General features: G+C 46.5%; 1 protein-coding gene across 1 annotated transcript; it reads left to right on the plus strand.

Annotated features, from left to right (window-relative positions):
• The first annotated feature begins 4,880 nt into the window (after window positions 1-4,880).
• Window positions 4,881-9,677, plus strand: LOC109782791 (uncharacterized). The gene is made up of 5 exons (XM_020341404.4): window positions 4,881-5,474; window positions 6,907-6,993; window positions 7,500-7,562; window positions 7,704-7,763; window positions 9,166-9,677. The coding sequence occupies exons 1-5, from the start codon at window positions 5,097-5,099 to the stop codon at window positions 9,328-9,330; spliced, it is 753 nt and encodes a 250-aa protein (XP_020196993.1). The 5' UTR covers window positions 4,881-5,096; the 3' UTR covers window positions 9,331-9,677.
• Window positions 9,678-19,777: the final 10,100 nt, after the last annotated feature.

Below are 19,777 nucleotides of genomic sequence, written 5' to 3' on the forward strand. Positions count from 1 at the left end.
AGTATGAGCGGATTCAAAGAAGAGCGTATTGATGGTTGCTTCTTCAGAGCAACTTACAGTGGGAAAGGTGGGGCTTATGATTTGACTGCGCATTACTCACTATTAATGCGACGCAACGACCGGGCTGAGTCTCCCATGCGGTTGTGCACTACCCCCTCGGTTCTTAAATATACTCTGGAGTATTTGTCTTTCTAGAGATTTCAACGAGTGACTACTCAAATATTTGTCTTTTTAGAGATTTCAAATGGACTGGCACATACGGATGTATATAGACATATTTTAGAGTGTAGATTCACTCATTTTGCTCCGTATGTAGTCACTTGTTGAAATCTCTAGAAAGACGAATAGAATATTTAGGAACGGAGGGAGTACACATACGAAGCAAAATGAGTGAATCTACACTCTAAAATATGCCCGTTTGAAATTTGTAAAAAGACAAATATTTAGGAACGAAGGAGTATAATTTTGTGCATGGCACATGGACCCGAATGATGAAGAGGCTTCTGGCAATGCTATCAAGCTTCCAGCATTTGTTTACATAATTGACGTACTATACAAATAATTTTCCAGCGACATGAAATTGTACAATGGTGTGAGCTTTCAGCTTTTGTTTCGCGTGTCTTGCCATCGATGCTCTTTCGGAAACAATAAAAAACTAACTTCCTTGCTAATGCATGTCAATTATTAGCAGATCAGAGCTAATAATTACATCACAACTGAAGACAGAGTTGTGAGAAGGTGTTAAATTAAAATTGATCCATGCTTTCATTGGCAGCAACGTCCCCCAGCTCTGTCTATAGCTGTCTGGAGCATGCAACATTTCGATCATTTTGTGCAGTTCCACTAAAATAGAGCTGAGCGTCCCTGTTCCAAAGATATTAAGTCTAATTACGATAATAGAGGACTGCTGATGAAACAATAAACACATAAATAGAAGCCAGTCACCTTTGCAGTCTCTCTTAAGACTAACTAGTTGGAGAAGATTAGGCTCGGAGTTGGATGAGGAGGATAGAGCAAAACCAATCTCCCTTTGTGCAGTCGCACTGAAATGTAGAGACGTTGCCCGTGTGACATTTTAGTACAACTGCACAAGACACTCTTAAGAAAAAAGTGATTTGTGCAGTTCACCAAAAGGTCGCAATAGCAACGAGTAGAAAGGAAACAATTACTGGCCAATAACAGTTGATGACACATGCGACGACAAAAAAGAAGCATATTCCTTGTCCTAAGGGAAGATAACAACACGGTTGTGTTTGTCTAAAACGGTGTGAGGACGAGAATGCAATATGGAAAGTACGCCGGACGAGCTACGTTTTGGGCAAAGAACTATGGAAGATCCACATGCAGCGACGTGGGAAGACGGGCAGTGGAGCACGGCCGGAGGGGATACCTGGAGGTCGTCGGGATGTAACTAGGTGAGCGGCGGCGGGCGGAATCTGCGAGCAGGTGGCGTAGGCCCTGCCGCGCCGGAGCTTGGTCAGACAGAACGGCGTGTACCGCAGATCGGGACGTGCTGCCTCGGCGCCGTCAAACGGAGAAACGATGCACTTCCTCCCTTTCCCCCGGTGGATGGGATGCGGCTGGATCAGTGACCAACGGTGAGCGAGAGAGAGGCCACCGCACTCCCTTTCCCCCAGCGGACGGGATGCGGCCGGATCAGTGACCAACGGTGAGAGAGAGAGAGAGGCCACCGCAGCCTTGTGTGAGATACTCTGAAGAGCGACAAACCAGGCAGGCAGGCTCCATTGTATATAGTGAGCGGACTACCTTTTTCTCCATAAAAATCGTTTTATATTCTGCGTACGTGCCATTGAGCGCTATAACTTTATTTAAAAATAACGCGGCAATGCGTCAAGTCGAACTTTGTTTCGTGCACGCGTGGTACACGACCTCCCTAGGTAAACAACCGCTACAGGCATTCAAATTAGCACGTGGGCTGCCATTTCGTAAAGAAATGAGCTCCACCGTGTACCCGCGCGGGTGTGGCTGGGCACGAAGCGTGAGTACGTGCACGGTGCACCTATTCTCTTCTTGTATACGTACACCACCTACGTGGGGTTGTGTGAGAGAGATACAAATCTAGAGAGATATAGTGTGTGGGTTCTTGAGAGTTTTTTTGGGGGGGGGGAACATATGCAATGTGTGTGAAATAGAGTCTTGGATATAACATATATAGAGAGGGGGCGATCCACGAGAAGAGAGTGGAGGTATCATCGGCTTGAGGTGTCCATAGAATCGAAGAGAGGGATGATGTGTGTGTGTGCGCGCGATCGATAAAGAGTGCCATCGAATTTGTATGTGCCCACCTCAAAGATATAGAGTGGCTGGCCTACTGGAACGTGAGATGGGACATGTGCAGTTTGTCTCTGTGGCATGGATACCTACCTGCAGCGCTCGACTATCGGTGTGTGGTGGGGGAAGAGGGAGGCCCAATTAACTATAGAGGTACAATGGCTGGTATATGTGTGGAGGAAAGAGGCCTACCTCATGTATTAAGGAGATTGATTTGCCTCATGTATTAAGGGACATCGATCGGCATCCATGCATATGTGCAGGAGAGGAATAAGGTTGGGAGAGAGACAGAGCTAGAGTGTTGGAGGGGGTGGTAGTGGAGTTGCTTCTAACAAATGGTGGGATAGGCTTGCTAGACAAACGGAGGGCACGCCTGCAATATCAATAAGAGAGGAGATGGCTGCTTGTTGTCTGTGCACGTGCGTGTGAGAGACGGGTCAGGAGGCATGCACGAATGATGAAGGGGGACGATGTGGCTGTGGTAAGCAGACGTAACTACATAGGAAGATCAATCGCCCTTTGTTAGAGAAAGGAGATACATAATTTGTGAGGTACATCGATCGATGGGGGTAGTTAAAGTCGATCTAGGTATATATTGGGAGATCGAACGGTATATATGCATGTGTGTGTTAGAAGAAAATGAGGCACGAGGAGAAGGATAGAGAGAGGAGGATGCATGTAGGAGGTGGTACGGATACTTTTTGTGTGCATAGTTGCTTGATCCATTTGAACATGATAGCTGTTTTGTTAAATTATGTTTTGTTTCAAGAAATGTTTCGTTTGATCTGCAAGCTAGCCAGATCGAACGTTAGGGACATATTAGATATCCTTCTGAAAAGTAATGGACTCATGCGGCATGGTAGCTCCCATGAGTGCGCCACCACCGCGGGTGCAGACGCTTTTGTAGTATATCGCTCTGCACAACCCGGGGGAGTTGGCAAGACGAGAGTGATGAGAATGAATCTTTTGTTCCTCCCCTAACCCCATAGGGTAAACTCTCCCTTTCAGACCTTGTCAGGGGGCCCGTCGATTCGCCTCCCTTTTGCCTTCCGCTCTGGTGGCCGGGAGAAGAATCCTGGTGCCTCCGCTCCAGTTAGTAGTTTAGGTCAGGTTTTGTTAGTCCTCGCAGGTGCGGCGCTCGGGCAGATGGCAGCGCTTCTTCTTCAAGTTTGTCTTCCGAGTTCCGTTCCTCCTCGAGCTTTTCTATCAGGACGTAGTCGATGGAGCTCGGGCGTAGATTCCTGCCGTCTCCTTGGGAGGTGAATTTAGGGTTTCTTATCGTATGGCGAGATTTCATGTACGGTGTTTCAGATCTACTCAAGGATTTAACATCGACGACTGTGGCTCCAGGGCGCTAGTCATTAGGGCACGTACACGAAGACCTCCCAGTTGTTATCGACAAAGTCAAGCCGGCTCTAGTAAGGGAGCGCCGATAGCGGCTGTAGAGGTCTTTTGACAGTCTTGGAATCTCAATGTACTTTTTATTATATTTGAGATGTTTTATACTTTTGGTGAATTTATTTATTAATAGATCTCACTCATTTTTGTAAAAAAAAATCGCTCTGCGCACCAGACGCCACACGGAAGGAAGGCCGCCACTACCCGGGTCGTACGAAGCTGGTCATGAGACCCTCTCTCCCGTGCGACGCGTGGCAATACGAATCTCAAGGCAGTAGCTGTCTTGTTCCCCTGCTTTCCCCTTTGCAAATCATGATTCAATATCTCGAACGCCCCCGCTGGCGTGAAACGCCCCGCTGCTCGCCACATCCTCGCCGGTGAGCTCCTCTACACCAAGCACAACACCCCAGCTCGGCGCGCTCAATCCCGTCGGTAGCCCAGCGCGCCACGCCGTACTTTGCTGAGATGCAGCCAGCAGGTCAATATCGTGTAGCTAGGACACATCCGGCGGAGCCGAGCTGAGGAGGTGGTCATGGACGGAGCGCCATTGGCTGCCGGGGCGCGAGGAACCGGGTTGTGGACGGCTGGGAGTAACAGCTTTGGGGCTCTTGTGCTTCCGCGACGGAGCCAGCTTTCGTAGGCGATGACTAGCAGGAGTGGATGCCGGAGAAGGAACGGGGATCCAGGACTTTTTTGAACGGGGGTCGGGATTTGGTATAGGAACATGTTTAGCGACTTTTTATTGGAAAAAAAATAGAGAATTAATTGGCAGGTTGCATTGAGATTCGTTTTTGCAAGTGCCTTCTCCTGAAGAGGGTCTCACGATCGGGGTATACGACCCGGGTCGCATAAGATTATTTTCCACCGCGGATCCTACTCGCACACCCTGTGCTGGCTGCTGTTTTGCGTACTAGGCCTCGAGTCTCCTCACCGACTGCCATCACGGTCCCAGGGCTCTCCGGTCATCCGCTCGCCTGCACAGCGCCCGGTCGGCGCCCATCCACGTCGTGGTCCCACCGGGTCGGCGTCAAAGCGAGCACACCCCACAACTGACACTCGGGCCACCCCCCCAGAACCCCACCGGTAAGCGGCGTCGGTGGTCTAGACACCAGAGATCACGCGAGGAGGACGTGGCGGCCCGCGCGGCGCGGCGCGTCCCGTAGCTGCAGGAGAGGAGAGAGGAGTGGAGTGGGGTGGGGCTGACGGCCATTCCGCGCTTCTAATTATTATTCCGTCCATTTAAAAGGGACGCCACGCCGTGGCGTTGGTTGGCCTCCGTTCCACTCCACGCACGCCCCCCTCATTTCCAGTCCACCTTCCCACCCATCGCCCTGCCTACCTTCTCAATCTCTCTCGTCCACGCCTCCGGTCGTTCCCCTTCCTCTGCCTGCCACTCACCGGACGCCATGGCGGAGGATGGCGACTGCTGTGTTGCGGTGGCGGTGGCCGAGGCGGCGGGCATCATCTGCTCGCTCCGCGCGGCCGACCTCGCCGGGTGGACGCCGCCCTGGAAGACCAGCGGGCCGCAGTCGTCCGAAGCCGCGACGAAGGAGGAGACGGCCTGGCCGGCGGTGGCGCGGGGGAAGCGGACGCGCGCATCGCGCTCCGGCTCGGCGGCCAACAAGAACAAGGGGAGATGGGCACGCGGCAGCCCCGCGTCTCCGCTCGACTACAGCGGCGGGTCCGGCTCCGGCGCGTCCACCAGCGGCGGCGATGACGGCGCCTTCTGCTCGCCGCCGGCGACGGTCGCCATCGCCGCCCCAGCTTCTTCCTCCTTGGCCAAGGTACGTAGGGGAGCGCGCGCGTCCCCATCTGCAGTTGCTGCTTTCTTCTTCCCCTGATGCTTTCTCCTGTCTGTCTCCTTTCTTTCTCGTGGTTGGCTGCCTGCCTGCTTTGCGTGCTTTCCGTTCGTTCGGTACATCTCTTGGCGACTGACGACACTACCCCTCACATCGAGGAGATGAGCAACAGCAACGGTGGATGACCTCGCGATGAAACATCGCTTTTCCTCTCCCCGCACCGCACCTCACCCGATTTTTGTTCGCGCGACCTTTTCTCACGTCTGATCTTTTTTCCATTCCCTTTTATCGCATGTTTTCTTCGGTCCAACTCCAGATACCCCGCTTCTTGTTCCACAGATCCATCGGCTATGAATGTCAAACCACGCCCCCCTACTAACTTAATTCACAGCAGAAATACATGTCAATGGCTTTAGATTTTTTTTATCGCCATGGCCGTTCCGTTCCATTCTACGGTACTAGTACGTGTCGCGTGCTTGCCTGCAACACTCATGCAGCTCCTTCCGTGGCAATTCCTTCACCCCAAACCACAGTCGTTCGTGGGGGGCGGTGTGGTCATTTCGGCCGGCCCTTATCCTTGCGTGCGTTTGGATTTTTCTCCTCGCGCCGCGGTGGCAGTGGCACCGCCCGTGGGGCCGGGCCCCACCCGCCATGCAGTTGAGAGTCTCTCGGCGTCAAACCGGCGCGTCGGCGTTCGGAGGTCTGAGTATCCACGTGGGCATCGCCGATTGGCTCGACGTTGCGCCCGGGTCGCGCGTTGCCAATAGCTATGGGTTGGCCGTGCCGCCGGACACGGAGGCGGGGGCGACGGTGGCAGATACGGCGTGTCCCGGCCACTCGCCTCCCGCCACGTGTACCTCGAGCGGGGGTCCCGCACGCCAGCAGCACCCACGACGCCTTTCGGCTGGTGACGCACGCGGTACACTACCGCTTTCCCAAACCGTACATACATGGCTTCGCACAGGCCCCACATGTCATTGTCGCACACAGGCCACACCACAGGGGGTGCGAGCTATGTCCCCGTCAAAGAGAAACCATTTTTTTCATATATATATATATATATATATATATATATATATATAAATTTATTAAAAACTCCAAGTGTGTAGATAGGAAGGATGAGAGATGAGCAGGTGGTCGTTGGTGTTCACGCACTGCCGATGGACCGATTCAAAAACTCAAAACCGTAATGCATTTCACGTGATTTGGCTAATGGCATGGGGCGAGTACAATGCATGCATGCGCGCCGGTGCATTCTTGGTGGGGAGTTATAAAACAACGTGTCCTCTGCTGTTGCTTTCTTTGCGGGTCGTTGGTTGGTTCCACTCTCGCTTTCTTCATTCTTCCTACCAGCACCAGCAGCATATCCTAGCTAACAACTGATCTTCTAATTACTCTTCTTCTGCTGCTGCTGCAGGTGGGCTCTACCGGAGGAGCACGACGCCCGTTGATCCTGCCGGTGCCGCCGGCCCGTATCGCCGGCCAGAGGTCGCGGAAGAAGATGGTAAGTTGGACACTCGCTCTCCATCTTACATTGAAGGCAACTTTGGAAGGCATTTTTCAGCATTTGAATGAAGTCATAGACTTTTACTATAGTCAGGTTTCCATCCTGTTCGGCCTATACCGCGTCAGCACAGTCCACGCAGACGGAGTCGGTCGTAGGAGAAGCGAGGCTGTTCAAATGGCTGGCATTCTTTATTGTTTTTAGTAGCTTGGCCCGGTGGAATAAAGCGTGTGGTGCAACCACTGCTGGCATATGAGGACGGAGACAGAGAGGGAGCACGAGGGCAGAAGCGCTCGTGGTATCCAAAGGACCAGAAAGGCAACAAAGCTGCCTGCCCAAAAAGATACTCACCTCATCAACGCCGGATCGTTGGTCCTGTCCTGTCCCAGCGATGACCGATTGCACCAGATTTCCCAAAAAAAAAAAAAATTCAAAAAAAAAAGTATCAGCATATTCCTTTTTGGGTTGCTTGATCTGGCCTGAACTTGTGCTGTGATTTGCTGCAGAGGCTCCCGGAGGTGAAGCAGCTGGTGCTGTCCCTGTCGGCGGAGAACGCCGGCCTTCGCCAGGTAATAAACCAGCACCACCAATTTGTTCCCTCTTACATTTTCTATTGGATTTTTCAAAAATAAATAAATGATGTAGCTATTTTCATGCAAATTTATTTCCGCATTGTTCTTATTATATCGATCCCCTTTGGCTTGGAACAGGAGATGGAGTCGCTGCAGAGGGCTTGCACGGCGCTGTCCAAGGAGAACGGCAGACTAGAGGTGAGTGCCTTGCCCTCACGCGCACTATCATACCAGTCTTAACTTCTCCGTAGTGTAGCATAGATAGATAGATAGATGCTTCCAGCTTGGGTGGGATGTATATACTGCACCCGAGCGCGCAATCATAGGCACAAAGAAAGAAAGGAAAATAGTTTGGGCTTGGGCTTGGGCGCTTCCACTTGCATTGCATGGTAAAGCAGCCTTAAAGCACAAGTGAGCGAGTGAATAAATCGATGGCAAAAGGAGATGGGAAAAAAACATAGACCGTCCTGAGCCTCCCAGCGGGGCACCACACCACTGGGTGGGTCCTGCCTTAATCTCTCTGTGCTGTGGTTCGTAGCACGATTTGATGGTCGCATCCCTCTCAACCACCGTTGTTGTTGTCGGTTGTCGCCATATCGTCCTTGGGAGAAAACTGAATGCGACCGGTGCTGTCCGGATAAGCTTTGGGCAGGTTAAGACGTGGATTTTCGTCGTCGTCTTCTTCAGGTGGTGTCGCTGTCGATGCCATTAGCCGGAGTTCCTGGTCCGTTATCAGTTACTTTCTGAACTGAACACATGTCATTTAGTATCTCGAATTGGAAGCTCTGATCCCCTTTTGCCCCAGGGTAGGTTCGATACTTGAGTGTGTGTACTGTAGGCAGTTCAGTATTACTATACTACGTACTACTTGGGTGTGCAAATGGATGCACAGTATTGTAGTTATAGGTGGAACCATGGAAGAGGTCTTGCTTCGTGTTCACTGGCCGTACGCTGTCCAGAATCCTTTGCCATAAACAAGGCCAGGTTGCCGCCGATCCTACCTGCAACCAGCAAATGGATCTGTGCGCACCTACCCGGCCGGGCACGACAACCCCGTGCCCTTCATTAATGCCCTGCAGGTAGCACAGCTGCTGCACTTAGTACTATAATCCATGAGGCATGGTGTACGTACCTTCCTCGTCGTCAGCCACGGCTGCCCCGGGTGACACTGCGCTGTGCGTGGCGGCCTTGTGGCGTGTGCAATATATTTAGCACGCATAGCTGGACGAACAAGCTGCAGTGTAGTGGCAATATATTTAGGCCGGCCTAACCGACTGAAATGGTCCCTGCTTTTGATTTGCTTTGTCCGGGCTCTCCTCTTGTCTAGCATGGCCAACATCCTGGCCCCTGCTAATGTAAACCACTAACCACTTATTGGTACACCGTGCCTCTCCCTTGCCCAGTTAATTAATGCCGCAGAATGAATAAAACGCTGCAATCCGGACTTGGCCACAACTCCTTTTCTGAATTTCCCTCTAGATTTCAGAGCACGGTCTGTCGCTGTCGATCCGGGTGTTGGTTTGCTAGACGAACTGAAAGTTTGGAACGCTGTGTTTGTGTGAAACTTGCTCTAACATTTTCCTTCTGAACAATGTTACAGACAAGGCTGGAGCATTCGTCCTCGTCAAGCAAGCGGAAGAGGATCCGGTCTGAAGAGGAGGAGCGGCGGCAAACGAAGCCGCAGCAAGCCGATGGCGGCTTCGTGCTCCCCGACCTCAACATTCCGGCGCAGGATGTTGCCGACGCACCAGCGGCGGTTCCCTGATGGCTCGGGGACCCACTCCATCTCCGGTGGTGGCGCCTGACGGCTTACCTGATAAGTTCATTAACCGTGTATAGGGGAGGAAGCTCAATCTGGGGCTGGGAGGCCTGATCTCTGATCGTGCCTGCTGGCAGTGAGGCAGAGGAACCGCGGTCTTGTTACCTTAGCTAATTTTTTCTTCCTTTGTTTAGTTTTGAGAGTTTTCTTTTTAACTGCCAGCAACGCTGGCTTTGTATTAAGATTAAGATAGGTAGGGAGCACAGTTTACAGGGTAATCGCAAGGGTGCGATCTCCGGTAAAAAGCGGGTAAATCGCCCAAGAGGATTACAGAGGATCATGAAATGGTTAGCTTTTTTTAAGATGATGAAAAAGGCAGGGCTAAGGGCATGTCCAACGCAAAGCGCTTGGATAGGCGCTTAAAAAATATACATAAATATTTTTTAATCTAGCGATTTTGTTTAGCGCCTCCGCTTCCAACGCGACGGGGCAATACTAGAGAAGGTGTACCGATGACTCGAGGTTGCGCATACACAACGGACAGAAATATCCATTCTCCCAACTACGACCCTGCAGTCGATGAGCACATCACACCCTATCTTGCAGCACAAGCCAAATGAAGAATTTCCAGCAAGGAGGCGTCCAGGCCTTCCAGAACAAAGTTTGAAAACTTGATCATGTTCTTCCCAGAAAACTGCACCCGGTATGAAGACGCCGCGCTATAGGAGCTCGAGCTGGAGAAGCTTCCAAGGGATCTTGTCTGGCACCTCGAGCCATAAGGTGGGCGCGGATGATCCAAGCAAGGCCCACAGCCGCCGAAAATCCGCCGACATCTCGTTTGTCAGGTTGTTGTACCTAATATCCTCGAGCCACTTGTTGTTCATCAGTGCATCCTTAACTAATCTTCCCTTTCCCCTGGAGTGATCATACCTCGCCAGTGCAGCATGCCGCAGCCGGGAGGCGCGGAGCTAGGTGGACTCCCAGAAGCAACCAATCTCCCCATTGCCAATTGTCACCGACGTAGCCGCCGCAAAGAGATCTATGTCCTGCTGATTACACGGTAGTTCAGACCCCACCCATGGACCCTGAGGAGCCTGCCAGGCTAAGTCATAGCCATCTCAGCCTTTGGGCGCACTCGAACTTGTCGATGTCATGGATACCGAGGCCGCCTAGGTTAACCAGTGATCAGGCGTAGGGTCGAGACGGTGCAACATGATCTGCTCCTGGCGGCTTCATCTCGTGGTGGGTGTGAAGGAAATATGCCCTAGAGGCAATAATAAAGTTGTTATTTATATTTCCTTATATCATGATAAATGTTTATTATTCATGCTAGAATTGTATTAACCGGAAACATAGTACATGTGCGAATACATAGACAAACAGAGTGTCACTAGTATGCCTCTACTTGACTAGCTCGTTAATCAAAGAGTGGTTAAGTTTCCTAGCCATAGACATGAGTTGTCATTTGAGGAACGTGATCACATCATTAGAGAATGATGTGATTGACTTGACCCATTCTGTTAGCTTAGCACTTGATCGTTTAGTATGTTGCTATTGCTTTCTTCATGACTTATACATGTTCCTATGACTATGAGATTATGCAACTCCCGAATACCGGAGGAACACTTTGTGTGCGTAGAGTTGTATCGGTGGTCAATAGAACTTGAGGGAATATTTGTTATACCTTTAGCTCCTCGTTGGGTTCGACACTCTTACTTATCGAAAGAGGCTACAATTGACCCCCTATACTTGTGGGTTATCAAGACCTTTTTCTGGCGCCGTTGCCGGGGAGTCATAGCGTGGGGTGAATATTCTCGTATGTGCTTGTTTGCTTTATCACTAAGTAATTTTTATTTTATGTTCTTAGTTGTTCTCTATCTTTAGTTATGGATATGGAACACGACATACCAAAAAAATTAGGTTTACTTGTTACTCATGGAGATGAGGAACCTCCTAAAACCCTCGATGCTCATTATGTGAAAGATATTATGTACTACTTTGATAATCCCGAGAAAACCCCATTCAATTTTGTAATGGGAGACACGTTGGATCAACGTGAATACTTTAGGGATTATCGCTTGACTCAAAAAGGGAAACTATTATGGGATCAAATTTATATGTTGAAATGGTATGCTAGGCAACTATGCTTGAGATATGATTATACTTGTTGTTCTAGGATGAAGGCTCCACACCTTCCCTTTTCATGCAAATTTAATGATAATGAAACCTTGGATTCTTATGCTAGAGGTATATATGATTACTATGATGTGGAACGAGTAGAAGAATTTGTTGCTTTTAAGGGTGCATGTGAAATTGAATCTTTGTTTAAAGAGTTTGAAGATTTTGATGATTCAGTTTATAGACCTAAAAATTTAGCTATCCTTAAATATTGCTATGAGAATTATGAATACAATGCCAATATTGATGCGTTTATTGAGAAAGTCTCCGCTGTCCAAGAAGAGACTAATATTTTGCAGGAGTCTATGGAAGAAGAAATTAATGACATTGTGAGCTAATTGTATGAAAAAGATGAGGAGGAGAGCAAAGAACAAAAGGAGGAAGAGCGGATTGATCACCCGTGCCCACCTTCGAACGAGAGTAAGTCTTCAACTCATACATTGTTTAATTTCCCTTCGTGCTTACCGAAGGATGAATGCTATGATGATTGTTATGATCCCGTTGATTCTTTTGAAATATCCCTTTTTGATGATGCTTGCTATGCTTGTGGCCAAGATGCCAATATGAATTATGCTTATGGAGATGAACTTGCTATAGTTCATTATGTTAAACATGAAATTGTTTCTATTGCACCCACGCATGATAGTCCTATTATCTTTTTGAATTCTCCCGACTACACTATATCGGAGAAGTTTGCCCTTATTAAGGATTATATTGATGGGTTGCGTTTCACTACTACACATGATGATTTTGATAGATATAATATGCATGTGCTTGCTGCTCCTACTTGCAATTATTATGAGAGAGGAACCATATCTCCACCTCTCTATGTTTCCAACACGATAAAATTGAAAGAAATTGCTTATGCTATGTATTGGCCTTTACTTGATGTTCATGAATTGTTATTTTATGACATGCCGATGCATAGGAAGAGAGTTAGACTTCGTTGTTGCATGATATATGTTACTTTGTGCTCACTACTAAATTACAAATCATTGCTAATTAAAATTGGCTTTGATATACCTTGGGATCCGGGTGGATCCATTACTTGAGCACTAGATGCCTAGCTTAATGGCTTTAAAAAAAGCGTTGCCAGGGAGACAACCTGGAAGTTTTAGAGAGTCATTTATTTCTGTTGTGCTTTTATATAGTTTAAAAACAAAAAAATATAGAGGGGAACCCAAAACTTTTCAAAAAGGAAACTGAAAGTGAGAGAGACAAGCATTGTTGAAGTGGGGGAGCTCCTTGAACTTTGTTCATGCTCACGGAAACTTTGTGAATCTTGATTAAAGAAACTTTTCAACAAAAGTAATTATCCCCTTGTACAATTCCATTTTATTATAAAAATAATGTGCCAAGATTTTCCTTTAGGATGTTTACATTGCTTGTTGGTTTGGTGCGGTGCAAAACAGAAACTTTGGCTGTAGTGCGCGATTTTACATTTTTTACTGGAACATCAAACGGTTCTGAAACTTTTAATTGTTTATTTTTCCTAATTATTTCAGAATGTTTGGAGTACCAGAGGTATGGTGAATGTTCAGATTATTACAGACTATCCTGTTTAAGACAGATTCTGTTTTTGATGCATAGTTTGCTTGTTTTGATGAATCTATCGATTTCAATCAGTGGATTAAGCCATGGAAAAGTTATATTATAGTAGGTACAATGAAAAAACAAAATATGAATTGGTTTGCAACAGTACTTAGGGTAGTGATTTGCTTTATTATACTAACGAATCTTACTGAGCTTTCTGTTGAGTTTTGTGTGGATGAAGTGATCAAAGATCGAGGAGGTCTCGATATGAGGAGAAGGAGGAGAGGCAAGAGCTCAAGCTTGGGGATTCCCAAGGCACCCCAAGTAAATATTCAAGGAGACTCAAGCGTCTAAGCTTGGGGATGCCCCGGAAGGCATCCCATCTTTCTTCAACAAGTATTGGTATGTTTTCGGTTTCGCTTTGTTCATGTGATATGTGCAAATCTTGGAGCGCCTTTTGCATTTAGTTTTCACTTTTCTTTTATGCACCATGCTGGTATGAGATAGTCCTTGGTTGATTTATAGAATGCTCATTGCACTTCACTTATATCTTTTGAGTATGGCTTTATAGAATGCTTCATGTGCTTCACTTATATCATCTGAAGTATGGATTGCCTGTATCCCTACACATAGAAAACCGCCATTTGTAGAATGCTCTTTTGCTTCACTTATATTTGTTAGAGCGTGGGCATATCTTTTGTAGAAAGAATTAAACTCTCTTGCTTCACTTATATCTAATTAGAGAGTTCACAGGAACTGGTCATTCACATGGTTAGTCATAAAATCCTACATAAAACTTGTAGATCACTGAATATGATATGTTTCATTCCTTGCAATAGTTTTGCGATATAAAGATGGTGATATTAGAGTCATGCTAGTGGGTAGTTGTGGATTGTAGAAATACTTGTGTTGAAGTTTGTGATTCCCGTAGCATGCACGTATGGTGAACCGTTATGTAACGAAGTTGGAGCATGAGGTATTTATTGATTGTCTTCCTTATGAGTGGCGGTCGGGGACGAGCGATGGTCTTTTCCTACCAATCTATCCCCCTAGGAGCATGTGGCTAGTACTTTGTTTCGATGACTAATAGATTTTTGCAATAAGTATGTGAGTTCTTTATGACTAATGTTGAGTCCATGGATTATATGCACTCTCACCCTTCCATCATTGCTAGCCTCTTCGGTAGCGTGCATTGCCCTTTCTCACCTCGAGAGTTGGTGCAAACTTCGCCGATGCATCCAAACCCCGTGATACGATACGCTCTATCACACATAAGCCTCCTTATATCTTCCTCAAAACAGCCACCATACGTACCTATCATGGCATTTCCATAGCCATTCCGAGATATATTGCCATCCAACTTCCATCATCATCATATACATGACTTGAGCATTTATTATCATAGTGCTTTGCATGATCGTAAAATAGCTAGCATGGTGTTTTCATGGCTTGTCCGTTTTTGACGTCATTGCTACGCTAGATCATTGCACATCCCAGTACACCGCCGGAGGCATTCATATAGAGTCATATCTTTGTTCTAGTATCGAATTGTAATATTGAGTTGTAAGTAAATAAAAGTGTGATGATCATCATTATTAGAACATTGTCCCATGTGAGGTTATCAAAATAAAAGTGGCCAAAGAAGCCCCAAAAAGAGAGGCCAAAGAAGCCTAAAAAAGAGGAAAAAATTAAAAAGAGAGAGAAAAGAGAGAAGGGACAATGTTACTATCCTTTTACCACACTCGTGCTTCAGAGTAGCACCATGTTCTTCATATAGAGAGACCCTTGAGTTATCACTTTCATATACTAGTGGGAATTTTCATTATAGAACTTGGCATGTATATTCCAACGATGGGCTTCCTCAAATGCCCTAGGTCTTCATGAGCAAGCAAGTTGGATGCACACCCACTTAGTTTTAGTTTGAGATTTCATACACTTATAGCTCTAGTGCATCCGTTGCATGGCATCCCTACTCCTCGCATTGACATCAATTGATGGGCATCTCCATAGCCCGTTGATTAGCCGCGTCGATGTGAGACTTTCTCCCTTTTTTGTCTTCTCCACACAACCTCCATCATCATATTCTATTCCACCGATAGTGCTATATCCATGGCTCACGCTCATGTATTGCGTGAAAGTCGAAAAGGTTTGAGAACGTCAAAAGTATGAAACAATTGCTTGGCTTGTCATCGGGGTTGTGCATGATTTGAATATTTTGTGTGATGAAGATGGAGCATAGCCAGACCATATGATTTTGTAGGGATAACTTTCTGGGATTTTTATTTCTATGCCCCTGGTTCGTTAGTTCTACTCATTCATCCCCACGCTCTTAACTTTTGCTCACTTTTCCCCACTCCCTTGCCCGAAACCCTCAGAACTGGTCACAACAGACATTGTCGTCGGGTCAATGGCTTGACCGTTAACTCTGACTAGTGGGGCCGCGTAGGGCGGAGTCCACATTTTCACCGTTACGTGGTAACCAGTGGGGCCGCAAAACTGACACTCACTGTAACCTGAATCAGATCCAGTCGCTTCCGCACCGCCGCCGTTGTACCGCCTCTGCGGCCGTCGAGCCGCCTCCGCCGCACTCTTGCCGCCTCTGCCGCAGTCATGCCACCTCCGCCGCATCTACCCTCTCTCCCCATCTAGGATTAGGAAGCGATGTCGGGGGGCACCCCGTCCGGCCCATCGACCGTGGAGATAATTGGGTCGAATCAGAGGCTGATAATTCATGGATTCCACCAGGGTAAGCATCATTTTCCTCTCAAATTGATTAGGAGATCCGGAAATTAGGCTGTATTTAACCACCGTTGGCGTGAATCAGCGCAATTTATCTGAAAATTTTCGGCCTAACTGCGCCCTTTATCTTATTTCAATCGAATAGGGTTGATCCTGCACTTGCTTTTCGGCTGGCGGTTAGAATGGAAACTAGCGAGCTGCATGGAACTAAACCGTGTGTGATTTCTGGATTTTTCTATCCCGAAGTGGTAGAAACCAGCGTTTCGTTTAGAGATTTCCGCGAGGCACTCTGTTGTGAGTATCCGTGGAGCCCTGCCGATGCTGTTGAACTGAGATATTTCGACAGTACCAAGCAGAGATTTCTCCCATTAACTTGTGATGAGCATCTGGGATTGCTATTTAGTTTGAATGCTGACAGCCATTCGGTAAAATCCATATCGGTGTGCTTCAGGCACGCAAATAACGTATCCCGAAGGGTGTTCACACATCATCTGTCTCTGCTAATAGTGTGCGTCCTCGCACTCCTTGTAGATCAAGACCAAGTAAACCTAGTGGTTCTGAAAGCCACAACATGTCGACTGCCGCTAATTCTGCCACTTCTCCTCTCCCTTCTACACCTGATGTAGAAGTAGATGCAGAGCCTAACGAGGAAGTGCCTCGACATGATGATGAGCATGAGATTCTATTCCCTGAACTGGTAGATATAGTCAGTCAACAGGCAGTGGAAGATGAATATGCAGAGGAGCCTAGCAGCCGTGCTAGATTTGACGACACTGATGATGAAGAGAGGGAGGAGAACATCGACTCCTTAGTTTTACAAGAATATGATGGTGAGGACATGCCAACAATTGAGTGGAACAGGGAGAATCCTGAACTTACTGCAGGAACCGTATTCGAATCGATGGTGGACTGTCGTAATGCAGTGACTACATATTGCATTCTCACTGAAAACTCTTATGAGGTTGATAGGAGTGAGCCAGGAAGATTCACTGTTCATTGCCCTTATGATAGGTGTAGGTGGAGGTTGCATGCATCCACTATGCGAAAGAGAAAATTGATTCAGGTATTACAACTGAATATTGTTATCAGATTATTTATCCATTCTATATTCAGATCATGTGTACTGTTTCTTAATTGTATTTGACATCATTTTTCATTTTGTTTCAGATAAAAAGCAACCTACACGGGCACACTTGCCCACCTGGAGGGGGAGGGGGAAAGGACAAATCTAAGCTTGCAAAGACTAGGTGGGTGGCAGATGCAATCTTGGATTGGGTGAGGGAAACACCAATGATTGGTCCAATAGCACTCCATGGGAAGCTATTTGAGAAGTACAAGGTTAATGTACAATACATGAAGATTTTCTATGCTAAGGAAAGGGCTCTTGATAGGATTAATGGTCCATGGAATGAGAGTTTTCAGTTGCTTTACACCTTCAAAGCTGAAGTGGAGACGACTAGTCCAGGGAGTGTTGTAGAGATTGACAAGCATATAGTTAAGTACAAATTAAAAGGGAAGGCAATAGAGAAGGAGTGCTTCAGGAGGGCTTTTGTTTGTTTCAAGGCTTGCTGGCAGGGGTTTCTGAATGGTTGTAGGCCCTATTTGGCTGTCGATGCGACTGGTTTGAATGGAAGATGGAGAGGCCAGCTAGCAGCAGCTTCTGCAGTTGATGGACACAACTGGCTATTCCCAGTTGCATTTGGTGTGTTGGAGGTAGAGAGTGAGGAGAGTTGGGTTTGGTTTCTGCAGCAGTTGCGCACCATTATAGCTACACCCTCAGGTTTAGTTATACACACAGCTGCTTGCAAGGGATTAGAAACTGCAGTAGAAATTGTATTCCCTGGAGTGGAACATAGGGAATGTATGCGACACCTAGCGTAGAATTTTAAAAAGAAATTCAAAGGCAAAGTTTATGATGAGAATCTATGGCCAGCATCATACACATGCAGCTTGAGGAAGCATGAGCACCATTTGAGAGTCTTGTATGCTCACAATACTTTGGTGAAGGAGAACATGGATGAACATCATGGAAATCTATGGTCAAGAAGCAAATTCAATGAAATCTGCAAAGTAGACTATGTGACCAATAACCTCGCTGAGTGTTTCAATGCAAACTTCAAGACAGTGAAAGGGCTTTTGTTGTGGCAATCATTTGATAAGATCAGGCAGATGATCATGGTAAAGATGGCTCTTCGTAAAAGAATTGCAGAAACACAATATGTTGGCCATCTTATGCTCCCATCTCTGATTAAGGCATTGCATGCCAAGGCAAGAGGACTAAGAATGAAATGCATTCGACCGTCGACATACGAGGCTGAGGTGACATACACTGACAGCAAAAATAGGGAATGGAGATATCTAGTGAACCTTGCAACCAATGAATGCAGCTGTAGGCAATGGCAGATCCGCGGGAAGCCGTGCATACATGCCCTACATCTTATGACTGTTATTGGTGGTGAAGATGGTGAAGTTGATCAGTATTGCTCTGAATATTTCTCTGTTGCCAAATTTAGGGCTACTTATGCTGAAAATGTGCCTGCACTCTTGGGAAAAGACCAATGGAACATAGTAGACCCCGGGTTCAAACTCCATTCTCCTGTACTGACTAGACCACCAGGAAGACCAAGGAAAAACAGGATAAGAGCTGGTGAAGAGGGTCGTGTAAAAAAACAGCGTAAGTGCAAAAGATGTGGTATCTTAGGGCATATTGCTAGGCGTTGTACCAATCCAGTTGATGCATCATTTGGAGCAGAGGAACAATGGGCAGCAGCAAATGCAGAGGAGAATGCAGCAGCAGAGGAGAATGCAGCAAGTTTAGAGGATAATGCAGCAGCAGAGGAGAATGCTACAAGTTTAGAGAATGAAGCAACTGAAGTAGCAGCTTGGTATGTGTGCAATCTTTTCATTTTTTGCATTTGTTCACTTTTTTATCGAGGGCTAAGCTTATTTCTGTTTGACCCAACTCTAGGATAATTAGAGGCACAAGACAGAAAAGACCTAGAGAGGAAGAAACTTCGGTTGAACCATCATCTGATGCGGAATTTGAAACCATGTCTTACGAAGGTTTTGAAGCTATAAGAGAGGAGGAAGTTATTTTGTCTGAAGTTCCTTTAAAGATTAGCGAGCCCACAGATGACCGTCAACTGGTCATCACTTGCGCGATCAGTCAAAGCTCAACAAAACCGCTACCACCAGAAGTGAAGATCAGAAGCAACAAGACAAAGCTTTCAAAAGCACAAAATATCCCAGCCAGGGAAACTAGAAGCAAGACGGTTAACCCATCCCGAAACACATGGAGCAAGGCAAAGATTTGAATTTGAACTTGAATGCAAGTCATAAACTTTGAACTTTAAAGATTTGTAATAAGGATTCTGTCGTCAATTTGAAGTACTGTGAAAACTTGTAAGGTGTAATAATTCTATATGCAAACTTAAAATTGGAAGTACTGAGGCAAACTTTGAATTTTAGGCAAACTTTGAATTTGAACCAACACTTCAGTCCATTCCCCTGTGGTGTGAGCTGCACAGTTTGCTGAAGTATTATAAACATTAGGTGATCAATCCGATCTCTTTTGCGTCTACAAAACTTGTAGTCATGAGAAATGTGCTCCAAATGAGCTCCCAAGCTAGGGTAAACAGCCCCATTTGTAATCAAGTTTTTTTTGGACCTACTCCAAATGAGCCAAATATTTTTTATTAACACCAAATCAATCTATATAGTGTAGATTCGAAGAATCACTATTTAATGAATTAATCTTTCTATTTTTACATTTTTTTTCAAAAAATATACTTTAATAGAAAAACCATTAAAAACACGTTTACCATATGAAAATGGAAAACTGAGTTCAGATCCTTCTTATTCACTTTGAAATCAAGCTTTGGTGATTTTTTTAAATTTTCAAAAACCGAAGGGAAACCCTACCTCCTCTCCATGGTCTCTATGAAACGTTGTACATGATAGCTCATATGTGTGAAGGTTTTTTTATGAAAATGTCCATAGACAA

The sequence above is a fragment of the Aegilops tauschii genome, chromosome 7 (genome assembly GCF_002575655.3).
Source record: "Aegilops tauschii subsp. strangulata cultivar AL8/78 chromosome 7, Aet v6.0, whole genome shotgun sequence".
Taxonomy (NCBI): domain Eukaryota; kingdom Viridiplantae; phylum Streptophyta; class Magnoliopsida; order Poales; family Poaceae; genus Aegilops; species Aegilops tauschii.

Bases quoted from the DNA above. Each gene is read 5' to 3' on its own strand.
- LOC109782791 (XM_020341404.4), top strand. From the start codon at position 5,097: ATGGCGGAGGATGGCGACTGCTGTGTTGCGGTGGCGGTGGCCGAGGCG. The intron at 6,994-7,499 runs GTAAGTTGGACA...GATTTGCTGCAG, and splicing joins AGAGGTCGCGGAAGAAGATG to AGGCTCCCGGAGGTGAAGCA. The intron at 7,764-9,165 runs GTGAGTGCCTTG...ACAATGTTACAG, and splicing joins AGGAGAACGGCAGACTAGAG to ACAAGGCTGGAGCATTCGTC.